Source organism: Lepisosteus platostomus, chromosome 2, assembly GCF_059453375.1.
Source record: "Lepisosteus platostomus isolate fLepPlt1 chromosome 2, fLepPlt1.hap1, whole genome shotgun sequence".
Classification (NCBI taxonomy): domain Eukaryota; kingdom Metazoa; phylum Chordata; class Actinopteri; order Semionotiformes; family Lepisosteidae; genus Lepisosteus; species Lepisosteus platostomus.
The window spans coordinates 56016260-56032898 of NC_142612.1; the positions used below are offsets into that span (position 1 = coordinate 56016260).

Consider the following 16639-nt stretch of genomic DNA (forward strand, 5'->3'; position numbering starts at 1 on the left):
TCGATCGGCCATTTCACAACTCTAAAGACAGTTTGTCCTTTGGGTTTATACTGTTTAGAAAGAAGTGGCAGCACCCTAGATTGTTGTGTCTCTGATAGTTTCCTATGAGACTACTCAATATTTGAGGTGACAAGTGACATTGCACTGGAGTAGGCCTGGATTCATGGACTTTCAGTCTTTGTAAATAATTTATAATAGTAGCTAATGTGTGTGTAATTAAATGTTGGAAACGTATATTTGTTTGTCTTTTCAGCTCTCATTGCTCATACTCTCAGGGAAAAACTAAAACTGACTAAAACTTGACAAGCTTGGGTTAATTTTCAGTCTTGACTCTAGGGGTGTAAGTGTGTACTTATTAGTGACATTATTTTTTTTTTTACATTGCCATAATATTAAAGAAAGGGACATCTCCACTGATTTTGTAGAAATATACAGTATATTTAAAAGAAAAGGAAATGTATGCATTGTACACAAGGTAAAAATGAAACTATTGGTTTCAGAATGTTTCAAATAGAAGGCCTTTTATTTAGAAAGTGATGTAACCACTGTAAGTAAATGTGTTGGTAATGAGGAAGTAAACAGTGTAGTCAAGAATAATTTTGTAATCATTTTTCATTGTTTACAACATATAAGTATCCTTCTCATTCTCAATTATTTGTGCACTGCAGTTCAAGCTTCTCATATATTTATACACATGGAAACTGTTTACAGGAAACTTTACAGGAAATTGTTTCCATTCTGGAAGTGATAAGTGATTTTCCTATCCAAAAATCTAATACTGATGCCAAATGGCCATGCAAATCACTTATGAGTGGCAATGCACTCCACAGCTAATGTCAATTGCTGTAGCATGAAGGGTAGGAATTTGTGACTTATATTGTGTATTATATAAAACTGTCTGTACAGCCCATGTTAATAACTGTGAAAGTGCCCCGTGACAACTTGTTGTGAAGGGCACTACACAAAAAATAAAATTGAATTGAATTGAAATGTGTGTGCTGTCAGCTACTGTCCCTGCTCTCTGGTTAAACAATGGACTGAAAATGTCTGTGTCTTCTGTCACCAGCCATAACAATTGTGAAGGAAAAAAGGTTCCTAATAAAGAAACATGTCATAGGGCTGAAGGTGTTCAACACAGCTCCACATATCAAACCCCCTGTCAACCGTTCATTCATTTTCATCTCTTGGATTTTCCACGGATTTCAGATCTGTGATAAAGCTGGTCAATCCTTTATACCCTTGATACATTGTAGATTAAATTTCGTTTTAGGAAATACAAAATGCAAGTGAACATTTCTTATACCATCAGTGGAAAAGCTATGAAAACAAATATTTTGGAAAGATATGCTTTTGTGATATCCTGTACTGATAGCTTTATAAATTTTGTCTTATCAGCGCTCTTAAAATTTTTCAATTTATTTACACTCTGGAATATAAATGCTGCAAATTAAGTACAACACTGCTTTGAAGGATGGTTGGTAATCAACCAGAAAGAGAATCCAAGAATATTTTACTCTAACATATAGACAAACCTTAAGCCAAATCAAGGCTAAGGGAAAGCCTGGCGACCTTCAAGAAGTTCTAGCAGGTACGATTTCTCCAGTACTAGCATTCGATTTTGGATCATGCACAGTACTGTACTGTATATACAGTAGACAAATTCACAATTACAGTAAATTGCACACCTTTGTTTTTGCAATAATAATAATACTTACAAGCAGACCTATAAACTTTTCTTTTATATAAACTTTATGCAGCAAACACATAATTCACTTCTGTTTGCTAAATACAGCTTTCATTTACATTTCAGGGGTGCGAACAAATCTGTATCTGTGTGTATCTGTCATCTGCATAGTCCCAGCCAGATTCACTTTCCAGAACACAAATTTTAAATCACTCCCTTTATCATCTACAAAATGTTAGCCTTGTCCGTAAAGAAATGTGCTTCATCAGAGACAGCAATAGTGTGCGTTATTCAGCTGTGCCATCTGTTGTAAAGTATTTCCTAATGCCCTTGAGCCTGTTGACATTAGGGATGTTGGTACAGTATACCGTATCAGCTGGATCTGCTTTAGTTACTGCTGTAGAGGATTGATACTAGTCTCTGTGTCCTGTTCAGCTGCAGTAAGGACGGGCAGATAGATATCATGCACATGAGTGCAGACAGTTGCACAATTATTTGCTGTTGGTGATGGGTCAGTCACTCCATAAACTGGCAAATTATGAACTCCAAAAACTCTGGTTACCAGAAATGGGTTCACAGCTGTTTCTGCTCTGCCCAAGGCTAATTAGGTGTAATCAGAAGTGAGAAGAGGTGTGAGGCATGAGGCATGGTAAATTTGCCTTACTGTCCATTAGAGGATGTTTGACAAATATAGGTTCTTTAAATGTCTATACCCCTTAAAGCTGCTTGTGCAGATCACTGAGTTACAAAATGTACATGTGTCTTTCACCAGCTTGCACCGTTAATTATAAAAGCGGCAAAGCATTATATTAATCTGTGGTGAGTCAAGACACATAGTGTATATAATTTGTTTTTTCTTTAATTGTCTCTAGTTTAATTGTAACTTATGCTCATATACTGCACTCTGAAACATTGTTTCCTTGGGATTCAAATAGATATTTGTGAACGCATGTACAGTATGTATGTGTATATCTCTGAGTTATAATACAATATATGTAAAACAGATGTAAACATAAGTGGGTGTCTTTTGAATCCATTGATCTTCTGCTGTGGAGTGTTTGCTTGGAGTGTGAAGAATGAACAGCAGAATTTTAGAAGCAGATGTACAATACAAGATGTTCATACAAGGCAATGAATCAACTAATTGCAGTTCTGGTTTTAAATTCCTAAAATTAATGCTAGTATAATGATGACTTATTACAAAATGCTAATTAAGAAAATCATATTGTCAAGTATTTAAGATTAAAATATTTTTAAAAGACAAATGAATCAGGAAAATGAGAGAGAAAGACTTTATTGGGTAGTGCATGATTCCTTGTTTCTGGTAGGGAAAACCAGTACTGCTGAAATCAATGACATACAAATCAAAGCATAGCTTAAGGCTACATTTTACAGAGACTGATATTGATGAGACGTAATGGACCATGACTGCAAAAGATAAAGATGTCTCAACGTCACAAGTCAAAACCGGGTTTAAAATATGTCTTAGCGCACCTGAATAAATTTGGATACCATGTGTACGCGATATGACTAATTTAGTTGCAGTCTTGCACATACAGTATCATACAACAAGCTGTAGCCTTTGCCCATCAGAATGAATAAGTATAGAATTATTGTAATTATTTTTCTTCAGGTTTATTATTTTTTGCTGTTTTAAGAGTGCTTCCTCTCAGCTCAGTGGTCTTGGTTTGGATTCTGGTCTTAGGCACCTGATTGCATGGTGTCTGTGATATGTTCTCATCACATTATGTATGGGCTTTCTCTGGCTTCCTCAAACCACCCAAAAATGTGCTTGTTAGCTTTGATTGACAGCTCAAAATTGCCCTGCCCCCTGCGTTTGTCACCCAATGCGAACAGGTGACCTGAACACCCACCTCTTTACCCTCCAATGTCTATAGGCTTAGGTGTCTCTCTTCTCTCTGTTTTCCAGTTTTGTTTATAGACTTATGTGGATGTACTGCTTTGTACACTGTTGTACAGTGGTGCTAGAAAGTTAGTGAACCCTTTAGAATTTTCTGAATTTCTGTATAAATCTGACCTAAAATGTGATCAGATCTTCATCTAAGTCATTAAAACAGATACAGAGAACCCAATAAAACAAAATGATATACTTTTTCATTTATTTATTGATCAAAATGATCCAATATTTTCTCTTTTTATGCAGAAATTCAGAAAATTCTAAAGGGTACACAAACTTTCTAGCACCACTGAACATATTCATTCTGTTAGAGCAGAATGCTCTGCTCACAAGGGGCATGGTTTCACAAATTCTAAAATTATTTGCAGGCAGAGACTTCAATAGAAAAACTCAAACTTAATTAAATAAATATCATAGATTTCTCTGAACCTGATGATGATACAGAAAAAAAAAATTCTGAGAAGCACAAATTAAAATGAGTTTTAGAAAAGAGCTACAGATTGTCAGCTTTTTTGCCCTTAAGCAAATGTTTTTTTTTTCGGTGGCATTTCAGTAGAAATGACCTTGTTTTATGTGTAACCTTCTTATATTTCTGAGTCTTAATAACTGTGGTTCTGGCCATTTTTGGTCTTGGAGATGGTGCATCCAGTTTTCCAATAGCTGAAGAACTGTCAGGTTTTAAAACAAACTAGCAATGTGTTTTTGATCAGAAAATTTCGTCTGCAGTCTATACTATTAGGTTTTCTCCTGCTCGTTGATATTCAGACTACTTAAATCATCTGAGCCAGCATGATCTAATTATAATTTATAATAATAATTGCTTACACTTATATAGCGCTTTTCTGGACACTCCACTCAAACCGCTTTACAGGTAATGGGGACTCCTCTCCATCTAGAGATAGTGTAGTGGCTCTGTGGCTAAGGATCTTTCACCTGTGGCTGGAAGGTTGCTGGTTCATATCCTGTGGCCAGCAGAGGAATCCTACTCTGTTGAGCCCCTGAGCAAGGCCCTTAACCCCAACTGCTCAAGGAGTACTGTATAAATCTCTTACCCCAAGCTTCTCTCTCTGTCTGTGTGCCCCATGGAGAGCAAGTTGGGGTATGTGAAAAGACAAATTCCTAATACAAGAAATTGTATATGGCCAATAAAGTAATCTGATATTCACCCAATGAGGATAGATAGATACTTTATTGATCCCGTGAGGGAAATTGCAGTGCAACAGCAGCTTAACACAGACAACACAGACACAGTGTAATGAATGATACAATAATAATAATACAATACATACAATACAATCAGTAGAAGAGTTACTCGCAGTCCAGAACACACAAAGAACAGAACAAAACCAGAACAGAACAGTACACAAAAAAGTCATATTGCACAAAATGACTATAAATAAATATAAATGTATTGCACAGGTCCCTGGCATATATTGTTTTAAAACGGGAAAAGAAAAAGAACAGATGCATCAGTTTGCTGTTCAGTCCAGAAACAGGTCACTGTCAATGTTGCCTCTGCCCAGATGCAAGGTGGATGCGTTGTACAGTCTTATGGCAGAAGGCAAGAATAACCTCCTGTAGTGCTCCCTGTCGCACTGTGGATGAATCAGTCTATTGCTGAACCCGCTCTTCATTTCTACAAGCATGTCATGGAGACGTTGTCCATGATGGCCTCTAGTTTGGACACCATTCTCCTCTCAGCCACTACCTCCAGGGGGTCAAGGCCAGATAAAATTATTATTGACTTTTTCTGTTTTAAAACTCAGGATTGCACAAAGTGCACAACAAGAACAATACATGCTTTTAGGTCTTCTTCATTCTTGGCCAGAGGGTAAGGGGAAAATGTTCACAAATAAAAAGGGGAAAGGAAGCTATTTTTGGATGTTATGTTTATTTTGTGAAAGATACAGTACAAATGTTCATAATTGTGTGTAACAGGATAGAACTTCAATCATCTGAAAAAGAAAATAAGATTATCAATATACAGCACCTACGTTTATAATGTTCACATTTGCAATGCATTTGATTAAAAAGGTAAACAAATCTTTATTCATTTTATTATAATGTTTATTAACTTTATAATTATGGGCAAAGAAGTCAGTATTTATTATTAATCTCGGGCTGATCATCTGTATGAAGGATGCTGCACATTGGTGCTGGTGGAGGGGATCCCCATTACCTGTAAAGCGCTTTGAGTGGAGTGTCCAGAAAAGCGCTATATAAGTGTAAGCAATTATTATTGTAACGCAACGGGGGCTCAGGCGGGCGCCCTTGCCGCATCTGGTCGGCCCCATCCCAACTGGAGGCTCAAACCCGGGACTCCCGCGTCTCTCTGCAGCGACCTAGCCCCGTGAGCTAAAGAGAGATCTCTCCACAGCCCAGTAGCTGTGGTCCTGCTATCACAGGGAAGGGCGGTGACGTCACCCGCTCTGGTACGCCGGCTCTTACACAGTGCCTGTCGGCCGTAAGCGTTACATTATTATTATTATTATTATTATTATTATTATTATTATTATTATTATTATTATTATCTGTTACACGAATCTCTTAAGAAATCAGAGGAAGTCCCTGAAGTACTAGTCATATTCCATGAGAATCCATTTCACACATTTCCACTCATTGTTTTCACACATTTTTTTAAAGTGTTACCAGTAATGCCATGCTGTCTTTGTGCACACTTAGTTGTTTCACTAAAGTCACCATCACCATCATCATTATCGCCATCTTTATCATTCGTATCTTCATCAGTACCATCTACATGACATTATATGGAATTTATCAGGAGTTATAGTTTAAGGACTATTCACCCTGCTCTGGCATTTCCAATTTATTTTAGTTGCAGCGCAAACTTCATAATCTATACGGGCATTAACATAAATCATTATCTGTGATAAGGTAAAAAAAAAGCAAAACGGAATGAAAATATACATATGTATGAAAGGGAAGGCTTACGCAGAATCCTGAAGAACCTTAACAAGAACCTTAAAAGGAAAAACGCTAAACATGACCGATTAGCTCCGAGCTATAAACTGTAATGAGACCAAAACTGCACATTACAGTTCTACCTTAAGTTCTTCGATTGATGCAACAGTACTGTACTAAAAACGCACGCACCCAGATTTTTTGTCTTGTCAGCTAACTCCCTCTAGCGCCGAGCTCCCAGTACAATAATCTTTCAACTCTTCGCTTTACCTACTTGGATGGAGTCAACGTTGCTGGCTGCATCCAGGTTGGGATGCTCCTGTGCTGTAAACCGCAGGCAGGTTACCGCAAGTCGTCTGTTATCCGAGACGTGTCCTTTTCAGCTGCGTTCTGGTGCATTAATACACCGGCAATGCAAATAGAACATCGCGGAGACCTGGGGTGTACGCATGCTGTCCACAAGGAGTTCTAAAGAAACTAAAGAGAAAGGATTTAAACATACAAAAGAACAATAATAATATCTTCAGCTTATTGTGTTGTGTGCAAAGAAGTTGTGCCAAGCAAAGACGTATTTATTATTATTATTATTTCTGATTCCCTCAGACTTTACATTTTCAGGAAAGCAACGTAAATTGACATTTATTTCGCGCTCCCTTAAATTCAGAAGTAAGGACTCAACTTTCTAAACGTACCTTTCGTGTGTGGGTTGCTTGTACTGTAGCTTATTCAGAGCATCCTATGGATCTGGCTACAGTACTGTGTCAGTTGATCTGTGAGAAGAGGGACTAAGTAAGACGTGGGAATGGTAAGGTCTGTTCTCTGTTTGAATATTTCAGAGGGATTTAAACACATTCTGAGGAAATACAAGTGGATTTTTTCCTGTTGATGGCCGGAGGATTGCTGGGCAGTTCAGTGGATGTTTTAGAAATGGGTTTTGGAGTAAAATTCTGCCTCGTGTTCCTGTTACTAAGGGCTCTTTTTACAGACTCCAGTCACAATAATCAAGGTAAGACGACGCTACAAACGTGTGTCATTAAAGTTAAACTTTAGACTGATTCACTATCCGCATTAATTGTAAGCCAAGCGAATTTTGACTTTTTTATTAAGTTTTCGATAAATTTCAGCCTGCTTTCTGGGATGCACACGCCGATTTATTTGCATTAAACATTAATACGCTTTTCTGGTAAGGAAGCAGGTGCCGCAAGTCTGTCTCTAAGGTATTTTTATGTATGTATGTAAGGTTTCACCCACCCCCCGCAATTTGGAAAAGAGTGTCATATTATGATATATATTTATTTTTAATGCACGGGCTTATTTTTTGGGCAAAGTGAATATACACCAGCTGGCGACCTTTTAATGAAGAAGTGAACTTTGAACCCAGATGATGCAGAAAAGGCACACGTGTGTTTGCTCCTGTAGACCACAGAAATGTAACATATTGCAGTTTTGTTAAGATACACAAGTAGAAGTAACTTGAATGGTTATTTTAGTTTCGTAATACAAAACTAGACCCTGCACTTCCTTCTCGGTACCTCGTATACTCAGGTGAACTTCGGGAACATCTGATTCAGGGAACCTTTAACCGATCTCTACAGTCTTTTAATTACTGTCATTGCCACTGTGTTGCCAAACTGGCAGTGACTGGCATGGACTAAACCTTGTGTTGAATAGTTTCAAAAGATTGACAGGTAACATTACCTGAATGTGCAGTATTACTGTAGTACTATCGCAGTTGCATCTCGAAGCACCTTATCTCAGACTGAAATACAATAGCTTGCTAACAACAAAATGATAATGGCAATAAAAATAACAAGTAATAATGAAAAAACAAAAGTGAGGTATTTACGAAGGAAAACAGATTACAGATTACAGATTACTCGTAACTGATTTCAGAGGATCTGTTTCAAGAAAATAACATTTAGTTTTAATGGAAGCCATGCAATGTTGAATTAGCAATCTAACAGACACAGCATGGATAAAGGAATAATATAATTAAAATGATAAGTATAATTAAAAAGCAACGTCAGAAGTCTAGAGATAGACACAGACGGGTCGAGAATCCTACTGGTGTGCAGTACCGTGCCTGGATTTCGGATTTATAAATTGGTTGCCCTTAAATCAAGAAACAAAATGCAACATCGTTTTGTGAAAAGCTTTGGGTCGGGGGGTTGTGATTTTAGGAGGAAGAACAACATTTTGAGTTTGACCATCGGTGCGCTGGGAATATGTTAATACTGAGTTAACAGAGCTTTTGCACTTCTAATCTCGATAGACAACATTTGACGACAGCATTATTAAGAAGACTTCATATTCAGTATAATATTGCAGGGATTGTCTACTTTCTCTGTCATGTCCGGGTACCTGTTAGAAGATATTTAAATTATCTTTCTCTTTGTATCACAGGTATTAATCAGCAGTCAAATATCTCATGGGTAAATTATTTTTTATAATTGTGCTGATAGAAAAGCGATCGTGATATAAAGTTCAGACACAACGTAAGAATAACAAGGAAAAGGTCAGCATTACTAACATGCTTTTATTTGAATACAAATTTCCAGTCTGTTAAATAGTTAGCATAATCGTAATACTGCAGGTTTGCAACCTTAACACAGTACTGTACTGTACATTTAAGTTATACTGCTTCACTGTAATGCTAATACGTAGTGCTGGAAGTCATTTTATTGACAAGTGTTCCGTATTAACAGGTGCTCCATAAATTAAGTACAGTATGTCATATTATTCTGATCTTGTTTGGAATCTGTAGTGTTTTTTTGTACATTATCATTATCTCACAAGGAAAGAAACAAATCCTAAAACAGATAAAATCATGCTAATTCATTCATTCATAATTCAGTCAGATTGACTCATATAACAACACAGACTAATAGAAGATGGATTCATTCTTATTATTACCTGGTGCGGTTGATAACTGTGGTATTGTGGGACTGCTAATTAGGTGGAAAAAGATGCCATATTGGGGAAAATAGATAAAACACATTTTAAAAAGAAATCATGCTGACAAAAGAAAAAAAAACTTACAAACATAAGGATTGTTGAGTTTGATTGTGTCAACAGATTCTTTTTTGAGTCCTTCAAGTATACAGTGATATACTGTAGTCATGCATTAAAACACTGTGAGTGACGTTAATGCTTAAATGTGTTGAGAAACTATTAACATACTCTGCATTACTGAAGATTTTGTTGAGACTATTACCTGCTATGGAAAACTGACAGAAATTCAGACTTCACAGCATATTAAAGTTTTCATTTCAAAACCTGCTGGAGCATAAAGCGGTATAAAAGACATACTGTACACACCCAACTTAAAAATACTTCAGCATTTTGCCAATCTGTTTATTTCTGTGAGAACTGACATTCCCAATCAGGTCTGACTAAAAAGACTTCAAGTACAAGGCTTTTGAGTTTTGACTGTTTACTATCAGAGAACCTTTTTGCATTTTTTTTGCTTTCTTTCTTGTTTTGCTCAGTGTGATACTGTTTGCGGTTCAGTCAATGTGATTTAACCCTTAACTGATGAGGAGTAGATTGAATATTTTTTCATTTCTTTCTTTAAAACCAAAACAGAATTAGCAACATAGCAGTGCAAACAATATTTCCTGCGTTTCCTTTTAATCTGTTGTGCAGTGTTTCAAATTAGATTATTGCATTTTTCCCGATCATTTGTATATATATAGTTTATGTACACTCATTGGCAAAATTGTGTAGGCAGCTTGAACAAAAAGAGTAATTCTACAAAGAAACGGCTTTGTACTTCATAAAAAAAAACCTAATATTGAAAAACGAATTTAATACACCTAGACACTATTAGTTTTGTATTTTGTATCTCCTTTGCCTCTTTTACAGCTTTCTTTTTTTGTCATTGAATTAGTCATTAGAATTTAAAATCAAATACCTATCGCTTTGAGTTCAGCAAATACTGTTAGGTGTGAATGTCACAATAGTGAACTTAAATCATCAACGATGTCTTGATAGCATTCGAAATGGGGGCCTGACAAGGTAAATTGTACCGTATCTGTAATGTAGGCTCTTCATTGAAAGCTTCTTCTTGAATGTGCCAAATGCAAATGGAAATTAAACTGCTGCAAAATACATAGTCCACTATGCCTTTTAGCACTCTTAGTAATGTGTCAACTTTCGTGATGTTTTTCATTGATCCTTTTGCAATATGAAAAAAAAACAGTGCCCAAGGAAGTAAAACATTTGACTTGTTAAAATACAGTTGAATTGTTTGCTCATGAATTTCTTGATATCCTGTCATTTTTTCACCAGATCTTTTGCCGTAATCCAAGGATTTTGCTAGTCTGCTCAAAAAATTCATCTTCCTCTGTTGGCAGAAATCTTCTTTGGTTTTTCAGACTTGGAGCCTGCTGCAATACTTTCTGTTCTCCTCTGTTCCTCAGTAATAGCCCTCAAAGAGCTTTCTTTTAAATCTGTTATTTTTGTGGTAGTCAAGACTGGTTTCATTTTGTTGCCTTTTTGTTTAGTTATTACCCTTTTGAGTTGCATAACAAATACCAGCCTTTTTAGCACGTGCTCATTACGTAGGTATCATGTTATGTAAAATATCTAATATCAAGGTATGTAAACATTACAAATGTAATATTTAATTTTAATGTAAGCTTAAGCATAATGCTTATGGATTTAAAATAAACAATTTTCAGTTTCAGCTAGTTAAACAGTCATTTCTTATCATTGACGGTTACTGCAAAACACAGCAATTTCTTATTATACTGTATATATTAATTTTTGTTTTTAGTCATTTTTGTTCATGCTGAGTGAACAAAAAGTCAAATATCTGAGTTCATTATATATTAAACTTGTAAATTGTTTGAAGAAACTACAGTAAATGAAATGGAGTTTATGGTAATTTATTTTTAACTGAGTTTATTTTTAAATTTGTAAGATAACATGGAGACATTTTCTGTCATATAGCACATTATGAATATGTGGGTACATATTGTGTTTATGCATGTTCTTCATTCAGATGGAGAGAGGGAAATAGCCATAATGATTTTATTTACTGTATAGAGATCTGAAATGCTAGCTATACTTTCTTTCCTTAGTTCAGGGTCAGCCTGCTTTGCTTGTGTGAAGGAAGACGGTCTGTAGTGTATTTTTCATTGAGAAAGTAGTAACAATACTGATGATTTTTGAGCATCCCTGTGCTCCATGTGCAATGTTCATACTTTAGGAGTAAACTTTGAAAAGATGAAGAAGCCAGAGGAATGTTTAGCTCTTTTGTTTAGTTCTGTTATAAATCCCTGTAAGATATCATGGTTTTGTTTTAATACTGTATATTTTCAGATTACTGTATTGTGTTTAGTATTTATTCATCACCAAAGGCACTCTTTGCTAAGTTTAAAACCTGACAGCTACAGAAAACTATATACTATACTTGGTGTACCTCGAATTGCCTTTCTCTGCTTTTTAGTAGGTACTGTCCATAAAAAAGGGAAGGTGGTTTTCATAAATCACATACTGTACTGTATATAAAGCCAGATTGAGTAATTTTACATTAGCCAAGATTTGTAGATCAACTTCATTAAATCACAAAATGAGCTCTATCATTCAAGAATTAAACAGACATTGATTTCACTGGTACACTTTACTGTGCTTGAATGTTTTATTTTAGAGTACTCTAGTGGTCTGGTATGTCTGCTGCTCATATACACTTTCTGAAAACAAAAAAAAAAAACAGTAGTCCTTTAGTGTTTAAGTTTTCAAGATTATTTGGGGATTATATACTATTCTTTAAATTGATGACTGCAAACATGCAGGTCTCTGGCCAACCTTTACATTTTTACTTTAAGCTGAACTGTCGAAAATCTCTTTTCAAGCGGAAGAGTATTGTAATTCTGTGTCCTGGGTCACTGGGTGAAGAGATGGCATTTTCTCGCAGAGTGAAGATAAAGAGAAAAACTGAATTGTTTCATTTCATTTAATGCACATTTTGGTGCATTGTGAAGGCTTGTACAGTAAAACAGTTACTAGTTTATTAAGACATTTTTTTTATTTAGGACTTCAGGGTGTAGTAGATGAATCTGAAATGGTTAGATTTTTAAAATTATATAAATTATCCTAGTATTTGTAAAGGTTTGCCCTATTTACTGCTAATGTGACCAGTATAGGTACATAATGGTCTCACATGAAACAAGAGGTCCCTAGTGTTACTGTGTTCTCTCTCTCTCAGTGTTGTACACATTCCCACCAGTTGTGTGTAATTGTTTTTGTCTTAATTGTTGTTCTCGATGTTTCTCATAGTTTAATTTTCTGTACCTATTGGCCACAAACGTACACTTGTATTCAGAGCTGCTGTTTACCATGGAGCTAATAGAGCTACTGTGTCATTGCTCAGCTGGATCTGCTGTGGAACTCGGTGTGTATAGTCATAGCTTGTCCTTGAGAGTTCTGACACAGGCTGGGCCATGGACACACACCTGCTCTGTGTTTAAAGTCAAGACACTTGTTCCTTCACTGGTGAGTTCTAGACTAAGTAACTCCACAGGTCTGCATCCTGTGCTCAACAGCTATGGTTGCATTCAGAATACAAAATGTTTACCCAATAATGCCACTGTACAAGATGAATTGAGAGTTCTTGTTTATTGCTTAGTATGAGCAGGGGTCAGTATCACATTTCCTTGTTTTATTCTGGTTGCTTGTATTGCAGTTGTCTTTAATGGTCACATCCAGTTACACTGAGTACAAAGGAGATGTCAGCTTGTGCTTTGTAGACAAGACCGATGGGCGTTTCTGTATTAAATGTTGCAGAAGTGGCATTTTTCAATGAGGAGTTTGATTTTTGTTTCCCTTTAATTTTCTCTTATATTTTCTACATCAGAGCAAGGCAACTAAAGTGAACTGATAGTTGTATTGAAGCTGGAACCATTCTTAAGATTTATTATATGTCTTTATTTCATCTAATGGTGTAAGGGTTTTAAACCTCTAAAGTGATGTATCAGTGTTCAGAAGCCTCTGGGCAGTTACCAGTGGACAGCGTCTTTCCTTCTCAAAGTCTGATTGTCTGACACATTCAGACAAACACAGGTTTGTGATGGCAATAAAGTCAGGCAGTCTTCCAAAGTAAGATACTACAGAAGAAAAGGAAAATGATGAAAAGGATGGTAAATATCTTGCTATGGGCAATCAAAAAATAAGATTGAAAAACTAATATACAGTAGCATTTGTGTCACAATAATAATTTAAGTTCATTGAGATTTTGCATTGAAGAGAAGAAAAAGCGGTTCAGTTTAAGAATTTTATCTTCTTGGTATTAAATGCTACTTACTCTATCATGATACAATGCACAATATTTTTCCAGTATTCAAGCTGAAAAAGACAAGTTGATATGCATTAAGGTGTTTGTACATTTAAAACGATTTTTTAAGTTTCAGTGTTTTCCTGACAGTACATTTTAAATGGGTTTCACAGTCTACCAGACTGACTATATATTTCAAAGTGAAACAGCCTGAAACTGGGTTAGGTGTCAGCTTTGCAGCAGACAGGCGATGCATACCTATTATGTTATCATCCTACTGTATGCCTCTTAATGTGACTTTGACAGTACTTAATATGTAGAGTGTTGTTCCATGTTGTGAATGTCATAAGTCATTAGTGGAGTGCACTCTGGCAGGTAGTACAAGACAATAAAATTAGCGCATTTGTTTTCACATTTACAGTATATTACTGTTCTAATAAACAGGAGTGATTCTGGTCTATGCTTATGTTATTTACTATTCAGGCATTTTATTTTGTATATGAAGTCCCTATCACATTCGTAGAGGTTTATAAAAATAATCTTGCATGCAAAAAGCATGCATTGTAATGTTTGCTCAAAAATGTGCCTTGCTCTCGTGCATTAGGCTTTACCACTAGAGGAAAACCAGCTCTTAAGTGCTTCTTGAAAACCAAATAATCCTATCAATACGGCAGTTTAATGGTTCCATCAACAGTTCAAGACCAAGTGAGACTTTAAAAAAGAGAGGCCTTTTAGGACTGCTAAATGTCTATTAATTTGATTATTATCTCCCTTTTGCTTTCTTATTTATTAATGGCCCTGTAGCATTCAAGGTTGTGGTGAGCAGCCTTAGCCTTATATCACACATGCATGTACAGCATTTTGAGATGAAGACTTTAAACTATCCTTAAGATGACACAGAATAAATGGCATAGTTTTCTTGGTTCTCACACACCAAAAAGATTGCTCCCACATTTCAGCCAGAATTGGCTACAACAGAGAGCAATTGCCAACATCTGCTGGTGTCCAGGCATGTCTGCGCTTGGAGTCATGTGGGGCTCAGCCAGGGCATGGAGGAGCCTGTTGGATCTTCCATCTGGAAGCTTTCGCACTGCAACTGGAGGTCAAGAGGTGCCCGGATTAGGATCACTTTGAAACACCACATTTACTGCTATAAATCCTACAGGTACCAAATAAGAAGGTTCTAAACTTGACATGAACCTTAGATTTTTAAGATCATGAAATTATTAATTTACCTGATCTTGCTTCTAAAGGTTTTGTTTTTGGCATTCTTTATTTTGAGAGTTAGACTGTACAGTATATCAGCAAAATGTTTTTTTCTACATGTTTGGGAGATTGCCTTGACTTGACAGTAATTCCTCTTTCAACATAACCCATTTGGATTGGAAATATGATGACTTGTGCAATCTAATTCACTCATATGATTTCGTTATGTACTGTAGGTTAAAGGGCGACTACTGTAGCATGATGAGAATTCCAGCCTGCAGAACCACATGACGGCACCATTTCTGGCCTTAACTCTTGTGGCTGTGGATTTCTTTGGGCTGTTCCATAGAGCAGCCTGAAATTCACATGACATTAATGATGTGTCCTGACAGGCCTACAAAGTGAATAGCTAGTGATGGCCCCTGCTGCTGAACAGCTGTTTCCAGTGGCTATTTCTACAGTGAGGCTCATTTCTACAGTTAGGCTGCAAAAACAGTATTGTCAACAAACTCTGCAGGAGCAGCTCTGTTGTATGTGCAGTGGATCTTATCTGAGTGCCAAGGAGTACAGTTCATTCCATTGTGCAAAGTTGGGTTTATTCCTGCAAAAAACCTGTGACCTTGAAAAGCACCAGTTGTTATTACTTATTGCTGCTCTCTTCCCACTCCTCCAGGACCTGCATCCCTCCCGATCATGTGTTTCTATCCATTACTCCCTACGCAATGCAGCACATTAAAATGAGACCTTAGAACACTATTTCAGTTTTTGCACTACCTGGCCTAAAATGCTGAGTCCCTGCTATGGTCAAAACATTCATAATCATCAGTAACCCTAATGGAATCTTATGCAGGTCCATAAATGTTATGTCAAGGAATAAATTATGCATATTCCAACCTTTGGACATATTGTCTTTGCTTAACCAGTCTTTGTCGGTATCCAATCCTTAACATTCAGCCTCAAGAAGTTTCTGTCATAAAACTTTAAAGAATCTTGTCAGTGACTGACTGTGCCAAACCATTAATTTGATCTTTACAATACTGTAATTTAATTATTTCAAACTTAAAAGGGCTTGGTCACAGATATGTTATATATGTCTATATATATTTATAACTATATTTAAATCATAATTATATTTAAATGACTCATGGTATGTAAATACAACTGAACTGTAGCCCCAAAAAGTATTCACGCATGTGATAATGTAATAAAAAGTTGACTTAGATTCATACTTGATTCTTTTCTGAATTTCAGCATTGATTGTATAAATGGAACATCTGTCAGATACAGATACATTCAGTATATTTAAAAATGCAGGTTGTTCAAGTGTATTCATATCCTTGCAATCAGTATTTACTTAACCATATGGTTTATGAATGACAGGAGAACTTTGTTTGTCTCTTAGTAGTGAACTGAGCCATGAATATCATGAAAATGTTTATTGAAAAAAGAGCATCGACATCGACAACATGGCTGGTGAAGCTTGTTCCACAACCTTACTGTATATGATTCATGTGCTCACCTTTAAACCAAGATTTACCATTAGTCTCTATTTATATCCCGTGATTCAGATTATACCATTGCTTCTGAAGAAGCCCATAGCTCTGACCGTGCCAGTGCCTTTGAGCATTTTTGA

The 16639-nt window shown here is 36.2% G+C and overlaps 1 protein-coding gene across 1 annotated transcript in view; it reads left to right on the forward strand.

Moving 5' to 3' along the window:
• The first annotated feature begins 6785 nt into the window (after positions 1-6785).
• Positions 6786-16639, forward strand: part of epha6 (eph receptor A6) — a 294006-nt gene continuing 284152 nt past the window's right edge. The window contains exon 1 of the mRNA XM_088608898.1: positions 6786-7530. Within this exon, the coding sequence (XP_088465024.1) occupies positions 7410-7530 (121 nt within the window). The 5' untranslated portion in view covers positions 6786-7409. The remainder of the gene's footprint in view (positions 7531-16639) is intronic.